This window comes from Brachyistius frenatus, unplaced genomic scaffold (assembly GCF_029030835.1).
Source record: "Brachyistius frenatus isolate BFR_SWC_R1_liver_20210118 unplaced genomic scaffold, ASM2903083v1 Contig_102, whole genome shotgun sequence".
NCBI classification, from domain to species: Eukaryota; Metazoa; Chordata; class Actinopteri; family Embiotocidae; genus Brachyistius; species Brachyistius frenatus.
Window position 1 is genome coordinate 397325 of NW_027210701.1, and position 10764 is coordinate 408088.

Genomic DNA, 10764 nt, shown 5'->3' on the forward strand with positions numbered 1-10764 from the left:
TTTCCCCGGTATCCTGGCGCACTCTCGTGGTAACAGGGACGAGCATCCGGGACTGGAGGCGGACACGCGACTGACTGACCAGTCCTGTAGTACGGCCACCAATGAAGATGCCAGATGCTCAGACGCATCGGCTATGTTTGCTGCTTTTAGCGACGGTTTTCCGTCCCGGGACAGCGGCAGAGGTCTCCGTGTGGAGCGTGAACATCAACTCGGTCAGTGTTACGCATTCAGCTTTATGCATTTCGGTGGTTGTTCCAGGGTCTTGTCGTGCTAACATTTCTGTAGCAGCTGTTAGCCGAGGAAGCTAACTACCTCTTAGCAACGCTTCTTCCCACTAAACCTGTCAGAAACACTAATTATAGGTTTTGACAGTTCTCGTTACGCCTGTCTCCTATAATGAACGTGTCATTTGTACATTTCCCCGATTTAAAATGTCAGCCCTGCGTTTTAATTACGCCATTATCTCCTGCCAGATAGCAGTCAAAAGGTAAAATCCTACCAAAGGCAGGTGATGTGTCCAGACATTATTTGCAGGTGCTGTCAGTAAAAATAAATATATTATAACGGTTTGTATTTTGGCTGAGGTGACGGTAGTTCAGCCAGTTCAAAGTGTTGTTGGTTAGTCTTGCTATTAACATCTATCAGAAAAAACTGTTCATTGTGGTTAGAATCAAATCTATCAGCAGCTGTTATGGAGGTCCATGAGTGTCACAAAAATACTGATACAATATTTATTACAAATACATCGATAAATGTATTTGCGAATTAATTATGGCTTTACAAAATGATACCTTATTCAGGATTTAGATCAAATAAAAAGGGATTTAAAAACAGATTTACATAAACAACATAAAACACATCAAATATAAAAATACATTTATCTATTTGAAAATACAGTTTTAAAAAAATAAATAAATAAATGAAGACATTTTTTTGGAATGCACATTTTATTCAGACTTTAAAAGGGCTGTTTCCTTTCTCATTTCCATTTCTCTCTTTTGTCCAGAATTTTAGAGGAAACTACGAGTCGAAGGTGCAACAATTTCAGTTCAATCGGTTGTGTTGAAAGTAATTAACGTTCTGGAGGTGCATCCTGATCACTGATGGCCTAAAGTGGATCCACCGGGAGCGCTGATGTTGACATGCCATCTCTGTTTGTTTTTCAGACACAGGATGCCGTGTTTCGGAAGACGCTGTATGCCAACACCACCATCTTCATAAAGTGTAATTAGCCCGACTTCTCCGGTCTAAAACAATTTGTCTTAACATACAAAATGCAAACATAATCTATTTTTATTATTTATTGCATCACTGCTGCAAGGCTTTGAGCACCACACATTTTCTGAGGCCTTATTTCTACTCCTCTCTTCTCTCGCTGCAGTCCAGGGTGACACGGGGTCATGTGACAGGAACCTGGCCTTCAACATCAGCTGGTACCTGCGCTCATCTGTTTGCTATAACGAGGTGTTTAACACACCTGTGAGTATCCAGTTCACAGCCTTTTGTTTTTGTCACGCTCGATCTGCCATCTTGATGCTACACATCGTTTTAAATGCTGTTTTTTTGAGGGGGGTTTCATATCACTCGACTGTATTTCTGAGCTCGGGCCAAGTCCGAAAGATCGTCCGTACAGATCATCTGGTGAATTATCTGCAGGCTTTTTCTTCGTGTTTTCATGCACGAGAAGTTTGTCTGTGACGTTTCAGCTCAGTGACTCAAACAGTCAAATCTTGCTGTTTTTGTTCAAACAACTTTTGTTTTCATATGACTGACCCGTCCTGTAGTACAGCTACAAATGAAGACGCCAGATGCTCAGACGCATCGGCTATGTTTGCTGCTTTTAGCGACGGTTTTCCGTCCCGGGACAGGTAAAAGTAGAAATACACCACAACACCACGACAGCAGAGTTTAGAAATAAAGTTAACGCATGTCGACAAATGTGACTAAACATTTCAGGAAAAATCCAACATTGATATATTTGAACAAAGGAGCTGGAAAACTGTCATTGTAGAAGTATTTTGATGACAAATCTGAAGGTCACAAACAACCATAAATATTTTAAGAAATGCTGAGGGAACGCTTTATTCCCTCAACATTTAGGGAACATCTGTGTGATTGTAGATACAGAAAACATTGTTCGTTGACCCTGAACCATCGGTTATTAAAACATTGATGTTTTTTTTGTTTTGTTTTTGTTGTTTGTTTTCTTTGCCGCGAGTCACTTTGTGATTGTAAAGTGTTCTGGGAGCACGTTACACGATGATTTTGCACTGAAAATATATATAATCAGCTGTTATGTGCAGGTTTTTAATCCTCATTATGTCACAATATCTCAACGTTTTCTGTAAGAATACATCCCAAAACATGAATATATATACTGAAATACTCATTGCTGCAAATTACTATAAATATGCACAATGTTTTTGTACCGCTTCTTCTTTTTCTCCGTTAGTCCTGCCTATTTGGTAGTCATAACTTCAGACGATTATCTGACTGCAAGTTGTTGTTGTTTCCCTCTGAAGGACAACAAAGCGATGAACATGTTTGGGATGGATCACATGCTGAAGGACGGCTGGAGCGGTTTCTACAGTCAAGGCTACAAGTACTTCGACAACTGCTCGTCTCTCTTCTTACCGAAGGTCAGTGACGAAGACGACACATAAACACATACACACATATACATAAAGTCGCTTTGGATAAAAGCGTCAGCTAAATGAAATGTAATGTAACGTAATATACATGTGTATGAACTCGGACCTCTCTCATAGGTGTATTACACTGACTTCAACCCCTACCAGCCGCTGTCCAGCCCAAAGGTGGGTGACGAGTTTCTCCGCAAAATCAACAAACGTTATGAAGCTCTGATTTTCACATTTGCCATATTATGTTTCTCTTGTCAGAGTGATCCATCCAATCAGAGCCTGATTTGGCCTGCCAAGCCGGTAAGACGTGTTTGTGTCACTTTTAATATAAATAAATAATCGATATAGTTCAATTGTTCTGGAAACTTTCAGTTGTGTCTGAAATTTAGTTTTTCTTTTAAGTAAAGCAGCTCCATTTGGTTTCAAGACTTAAAATCAAGCTTTATTTGCAGGATATCAGTGCAGTGGCCAAAGCCTGGGAGGACAGTCCATACCTCTTCATCGTGAAGGTGCAGCCGTTGTTTCGAGGCGCCGAGGACGAAGACCTCGGTGCCGAGCAGCTCAGCTTTGTTTTTACAAGTGAGAAAAGGAAAAAAAAAACCTGAATCTTTTTACATTTGCTCGACTCAGGATTTAATTTCAAAGACGTCTCTGCAGAAGTGACCAATTTCTTTTGACTCTGCAGTGAAAGTGGAGATGAAAGGACCACACGACTACTCCTCTCCTGCAGACTGGCCCCTGATGATGGTATGTGCAATAATATCTGGTGGTTGTTTTATCTTTCTTCATCCTCTATAAAGTTATTTGGAGGTTTTAACTCTTAAAGCGGAACACTGCAAAAACTGGATCTAACCCAGTAAAATAATCTTATATTTAGATTTAAATTCCAGTTTAAGGTCTGTTTTTAGTATAAAAGGAACATTTAGTACTTCAAGTAAATATCTATTGAGTTTTTCTGATGAGCATCTTTGAGTTACTGTTAACCAGATTTAAGAGACGTGTCAGTAAAATATCCACTTCAAGGCCGTAAAGATTTCTTTCTAAGATTTCAAATTGTTCGATCCTGAAATAAGAGATTGATTTTCTTGTTTTGAAAGTGAGGTACGAGTTTCTGTCTTTGAGTTCATGGTATATCATGTTGATGGAAGTTTCTGTGCTGGTTGTGGCTCAGATGGTAGAGCAGGTTAATTGTAAGGTCAGAGGTTTGGTTCCTGGTTCCTCTGAACCACATGATGAAGACACTGAATCCCAGGATGGATTGTCAAATTTAGATTTAAATCCAGGTTTAGGCCGACCAATTTCAAGATGAGCCAACTTGTGTCAAGTCACCACTCCATCACTATTCAGTAATTTCCACTTAAATCTTGTTTTTCACCCTTCATTATTTCAAGACTGAATTACGATTTATTTTGACTAATGTTCAGAGTTTTTCACTTTTTTCTGAGTCTGATCTGAACTCATTTCATCTAAAAACCAGCGGTTTCTACTTATTTTAAAACTTCTCAGAGTTTATGTTTTTCCAAACTGGGACTGAGGCAATATTGGCCATAAAAAGAATCATTTTATGGAATATGTTGATCACCTGTTATTGAATCTGAGCCTCCCTCTCTTGTCACCGCCTCAGTTCTTCATGGTCATGTGCATCGTGTACGTGCTGTTCGGGGCCCTGTGGCTCTTCTGGTGTGCCTGCTACTGGAGGGACCTGCTGCGGATCCAGTTCTGGATCGGCGCCGTCATCATCCTCGGCATGCTGGAGAAAGCCGTGTTCTACTCCGAGTACCAGAGCATCCGCTACAGAGGAGACTACAGTGGGACGCTTTTACAGATTTTTACAGACTTTTTCTTTTCGTATTTTTTTGTTTGTTTGTTCTATATATGAATTTATCTATTTTTTCTTTGCAGTTCTGGGCGCTGTGATTTTTGCTGAGCTGCTCTCGGCACTGAAAAGATCCTTAGCTCGAATCCTCGTCCTCATCGTCAGTCTGGGCTACGGCATCGTCAAGTGAGTCAACTCCTTTAAAACTGATTCTTTTTTCTCACTATTTCAACATTTTAGATGTCATAATTCTTCACAGACTAAAACCCAGCGAAAGACTTGCTGAAAATATGAATAATTTCCTTCCATAAATAGATCTTTTTTCTGTCCCTTTCTTATTTAGGCCCAGGTTGGGTACCACGGTGCACCGGCTGGCCGCCGTCGGACTTCTCTACCTCCTCTTCTCCTCGGTGGAAGGAGTGCTGAGAGTGACGGGTGTAAGCGCTGCGTCTTCCTCAGTAACGGTTCAGACAAACGGACTTCTTATCGCCGTCTCGTTTGTCCTCTGCTGTCCTCTGCGTTTATAAAATCCTGTCTTCTCTCTGCAGGGTTTCTACGGGACGGTCGCCCTGGTGGCGAATCTCAGCCTCTCTCTCATCGACTCCTGCGTCATGTGGTGGATATCCTTTACTCAGCCAGCCGATGACGGGCTTCTAGGGTCCATTTAGGATTTAAATTTTCAGAAGCGTTGCGCTCATAAAGACTATTTTCCACCAGTGCAGCTGCGACGCCACTGAAGTTAATTGCTGCCATTAAAGTTGTCTGCACTGTACCTCGGTGAGAAAGAGTGCATCGAAGTGCGCAGAGCAGATAAACCAGGCGGGACATCAGGCAGAGGAACGCATTGAGATTCTGATCCCTGTGCAGGCTAGTGATCATACATCCCGTCGTTGTGTCAACAAACCTGTGTCCTGGTGGAAAATGCACGTCACGCTGTTGGCTTTGTTTACTTGAGCGCGTGCGCACGCACGCACGCACACACACACACACACACACACACACACACACACACATGATGTTCTCCTTAATCTGCTTCTACATTTTCATCAGCCTGTCTCAGACCACTCGTCTCTTGAAGCTCCGCAGAAATGTGGTGAAGCTCTCTTTATATCAGCACTTCACCAACACACTCATCTTCTCTGTCGTCGGTGAGTCACAGCTGCTTTAGGGTCAAATCCGTCATTTAAAACTGAGATGATTCATGTGTCAGGATCTTTTTGATCCATTACTGTACGTTTACTGCCAGCTGTGGTTTATCAGGGTGAAACCGCTTCACTGACTCACTTCATATTTCGTTATCCAAATTATCCTGATATTGGCTGATATTGTTACCTTTGTGCAGCGCCAGGCTAGCTGGATCCCCCTGTTTCCAGTCTTAATGCTAAGCTAAGCTAACCAACTGCTGCCTCCTGCTATAATTTTACTCTTAACTCTCCACAAGAAAGGGAATATGTGAATTAACCTGTATGAGAAATTATTCTTTTAACATCTATTAAGTAAAAGTTTCCTTTACAAATATTCTATTCATGTATTAAAAGTGTGTCTGCCAAGGCTGGAAGAACCTTTTGTCCCGTTTCTAATTTGGCCTCCTCTGATGTGCCGTCTCTGATCATTTGCATGTTTTTTACAGTGTTTGCTTTGTGTCCACAGCTTCCATCATCTTCATCATCTGGACCACCAAAGTCTTCAAGCTGGTCGACTGCCAAAGGGTCCGTTTATTTTCTGCTTTGACTGTTTGTTGTGTCGTGTTTCATTGTTTTTTTTTGTGAGGTTTGAAGAGTAAACTTCCCTGTTCTCTGTTTTGAATCCTCTCTGCAGGATTGGCGGGACTTGTGGGTTGACGATGCCTTCTGGCGTCTGCTGTTCTCCACCATCCTGCTGGTCATCATGGTGCTGCTGCGGCCCTCAGCCAACAACCAGAGGTCAGAGGTTGACCCTGCAGCCCTAAAACGTCTTTTCAAACACGTGACTGACAGCCTGTGATCTGGTTCCTCTCAGGTTCTCCCATTCCCCTCTGATCGATGAAGATGATGAAGAAGAGGAGGCCAAGGAGCCCATGCTGAATGAAGCTTTTGGTAAAACACATTAGTTTTGTTTTAAATTGTAAAACCAGATAAACAAGGGTTGTTGATGTCACACAGATCAAGCAGCCATGTTTTCCAATAGATTTGTGTCGCATCTGCAAAGCTTCTATTCATTTCAAACCCAAATACTCTGTAAATAATCTGCTCATAATGTAGCACAGATCCTCTGAAGAGCACCTTGTCACTGTGGGTATTGTGTTGTGTAACCCCGGTCCCACTGAGGCCGTGATCTCAGTCTGTTCGGAGAAAACATTCACCGAGAAATCTTCATCTTTTAATCTTATTAGAGGAAAATTTGGTTTTCTTGTAATCATATCATCGGACGAGGGATTTTTACGTTGTTGTGTTTTTTTCCCAGAGGGAATGAAGATGAGAGGCTCGAAGCCCGACACGAATGGCTCCCATAAGTTGTTGAGTAAAGAGGTGGGTTGTGTCTCGTCTGCCTTCTACTCTCATACTTCCTGTATTCATACTTCCTTTATTCATACTTCCTTTATCCATTTGTGGTTTTCCTACTTAATTCCGTGTATTCTGCTTTTGTCAGGATGAAGACCTAAAATGGGTTGAGGAGAATATTCCCACAACTGTTGCTGATGTGTAAGTAAATTAAAGTTTTAGACATTAAGCTCTCGAGGACAGCGCAAGGTTTTCTTTAAAATACAACCCTGTTTTCAAGAAAAGTTTGGGTGCTGTAGAACATTTAGATACAAACTGAATTCAATTAAAAGAAGACAAAATGCAAATTTTGATTTGTCAGACCACAGGACAGTTTTCCACTTCGCCTCAGTGCATCTTAAATGAGCTCGGGTCCGGAGAAGGCAGAGTTTCTGGATCATGTTTAAATCTGGTTTCTTCTTTGCATGGTGGAGTTTTAACCTGCATTTGTGGATGCAGCGATGAATTGTGTTCACAGACGATAGTTTTCAGAAGTGTTCCTGAGCCCATGCAGTGATTTCCACTGCAGAATAGAGTCTGTTTTTAATGCAGATCACATCCATCCAATATTGTTTTTCAGTCTTTTTCCTTTCGTTTCTCTGAATCTTTTCATGATCTTATGAACCGTAGATGATGAAATCTACTAATTCTTTGTAGTTTTATGTTAAGAAACATTATTCTTAGATTTTTGCATTATTTTCCTACACAGTCTTTCACAGAGTGGTGAATCTCTCCCCATCTTCACTGCTAAGAGACTCTGCCTCTCTGAAATGCTCTTTTTATACCCAATAATGTTACGGGTCTGGTGCCAGGTAACCTAATTGGTTGTTAGATGTTCCACCAGGTGTTTTCTTGTAGCTTTACTCAACTTTTCCAGTCTTTTGTTGACCTTGTCTCAACGTTTTTTTTAAAAGTGTTGCTGCCATCAAATTCAAAAAAAGCAAATGTTTTTTTTATAGAACAATAATATTTCCCAGTTTCAACATTTGATATGTTTCCTTTAATCTATTTTCAATTAAATATGGGTTTACATCATTTGCAAATCATCACATTCCGTCTTTATTTACATTTTACACAGCGTCCCAACTTTTTTTGTTGAACCCCGTTGGTGTTTGGCTCATCATTCAATATTACACAACCTCGAACATTTGAGAATACGATATCGGCTTAAAAGCAGTAATCCTTCTTAATATGTCATATTGTGTCAGTTTATGTAAGTGTATTAATGTAGCTCACAGCACCTGATCAAGGACGGTTCAGACTAGAAAGGTATACGGTTAATCCTCAAACAGCAACAAGCAGAAGCAAACCACTCATGATCTTTAAATGTGGTTGTGATGCATTCACTGCCTCCTTCTCTGATCTTTTTTTTTTTTTTTTTTTCCTTCCCCTTCTCTGTACAGAGCTCTCCCTGTCATGCTCGACGAGGAGGAGGTAAAGCCAGTCTCATGATTCCAGTCCCATTTTAGCCTACTCAAAATGCTCCCGGTGATGACTGTCATTCCAGTCACACTGCTGATTTATTAATGTCTTTTTTTTTTCCAGGAAATTCTGAAAACCAAGATGGAGAGGTCCAAAATGGAGTAGAAGCAAATGCCAGAACTCCATGTGAGAATGAGAAGAAAAGCGATCTCACCGAGTCCCGCGGCGACTCGCGTGAGTTCGGAGTGATGACCAAAAACAAAAAAAAATTGGGAAAAGCCAACTGTTCTCTGCAGACACTTTAAATGTTTTATTTGATTTCACAGGTATTGTGTAACACGATAATAAGCTCAAAGAAGCATGACTGGTATGTAATATTAAGGCGGTACCGACTGTGCGTCCTCGAGTTGGGACGATTCGGTGGAAGGAAAAGTACACAGCAGAGCATTTTTATTCTTTTTTGGTTTTGTTTTGTTTCAATGATGTTTCTTCACCGTGACAAAGTTCAAAGGTCAAAATCAAATGGAAACTAGGCGTGTTACACAACGCCTTTGCGGGAAAATAGAATATTTTAGTTAATAAAACTCCGTTGACGCGCTTACGAACTTCACCGCGACTAATGCAGCTTTAAAATGACTTTGAGCGTCACAACAACCATGAAATAACTCCTTTCACTATCAGACTTGAATTCATTTGAAGTGGTACAGAAAAGCCACATAACTGAATTATTTTATCCCCATTTAAGTTAGCGTTGGTGCTAAAAAAAAAAAGGAAGCTAGCCATCGGCCAGAGAGGGAATGTCTCACCAGACACCGGATTTAAAAACTCTCAAATCACAGATTTAACCATCACGATTGGTTTAATCAATATTGTTTAAAGTCGTTTAGCTTGAACGTATTGGATGTTGATTTCACGTGTAAAAACCACGCACTTCACCTTTTAATGGGCGGCGTGTGGTTCCTTCAGCACCGGGGAGACGACCAGAAAAATTGGGTTAAGTTCAAATTGCACCTGACGGCACGACTCGTAACGCGTGGCGGTCGTGAAAACTTCAGACGATGGCGCAAACAGATGCTGAAAACACCTGAGTTATTCTGCGTAATCAGATTATATTAAAGCCGGCGCAGCCTCAACAGATGTGCTGTGCTATATATGTAAAAAGAAAAAAAAAGACTGTTTTCAGCATGTGTTTTATCATATTACATATTTAATTGGTCAGACGATTCTGATTTAATATTTAAATGAGCAAGCTACTGTATCATATGATTAACCATTTAGCCAGATAACTAAAAAAAAAAAAAAAGAATGTTTTAATGCTCTTAAGTAGCCATTTTCTAAGTGTTTCTTGTAGCCAGCAAATGATGTGTGTTTTATTTCTTAACACATAACGGCCACTTCGTTGTCTGGCTAACTGAGTAATCCTGAATTTGAGAGCTAAATGAGCCGCTGTTACTGTACGTCATCGGTGATTAATGATACTTGAAGTGTGTCGGGAAAGCGTGCTACGTGCGTGTTTTTCGGGCTGGGGGAATGTAATGACACTTTGTTATGGAGCTCTTTCAAAGCCAAGTATTTACTGTCCTAACACAGTTTATCAGTTGTGTCCGTTTTGTTGACACGAGCCAGATCACTTCTCTAGAATATTTACGCAGATCAGTTCAAACAGCTAATCATTTTTAACTTCAAAATTTGCGATTTATTCAAAATGAGAATTTTTTTTTCAGACCTATTAATAAGCATAAATGTGTGAAATTAAGCCTGTTTATTTTTCCTTTAATGATCGTTATTCACATAAGAGCAGTGATTTAGCTCCACTTAATGTTGTAATCTCCAAAGGGGAAATTTATGTTAGCCTCTGAAAAACAGAACTTATTGATTAGCCTCGTGGATGTTACATGGGCCTAAATTGAAAAGTGATTTACAGCATGTATGCGATCCTTTCTCACTCCAACCTCGACCGTACAGGCCGGAGTTTTATTTAGATCCTCACCCAGAATTCAGTAGCACAGGGTAGTTGTTCAAAGAGTAATGTAAACGATGAGTGGATAATTATCATTTCACCATAATTACAGATTCTGGAGCCTTTCCTAGTCGCACTGCAAAGTAGTCTCGCCTTATCTGTCGGAATTATATCCTCACCTGTGTGCAATCTACTGCAGAATGTGTGGATATTCTAACCTTGATTTTTATGTTTTTGTTTTTTTATATTTGTTAAAGTCTAGTCTAATATTTTATTTCAGAGACACTGAAGCCCTATTTCTGGATTTGAGTCTGCATTGTATTGTGAAGCTGATGATATTGTATGGCTTTTTGCGTTTGTCCTGCAAATAAAGTTTATATTGAACAATGGTTAACGTGTCAGTTT

The 10764-nt window shown here is 40.4% G+C and overlaps 1 protein-coding gene across 1 annotated transcript; it reads left to right on the forward strand.

Annotated features, from left to right (window-relative positions):
* The first annotated feature begins 41 nt into the window (after positions 1 to 41).
* LOC138628505 (transmembrane protein 87A-like) lies at positions 42 to 10748 on the forward strand. The gene is made up of 20 exons (XM_069711578.1): positions 42 to 212; positions 1167 to 1224; positions 1382 to 1479; positions 2523 to 2639; positions 2769 to 2816; positions 2901 to 2942; positions 3095 to 3221; positions 3328 to 3389; positions 4267 to 4450; positions 4545 to 4644; positions 4802 to 4895; positions 5007 to 5078; positions 5498 to 5606; positions 6109 to 6167; positions 6277 to 6380; positions 6457 to 6533; positions 6901 to 6965; positions 7087 to 7139; positions 8381 to 8411; positions 8523 to 10748. Exons 1-20 carry the CDS (start codon positions 102 to 104, stop codon positions 8562 to 8564), a joined length of 1653 nt encoding a protein of 550 aa, XP_069567679.1. The 5' UTR covers positions 42 to 101; the 3' UTR covers positions 8565 to 10748.
* Positions 10749 to 10764: the final 16 nt, after the last annotated feature.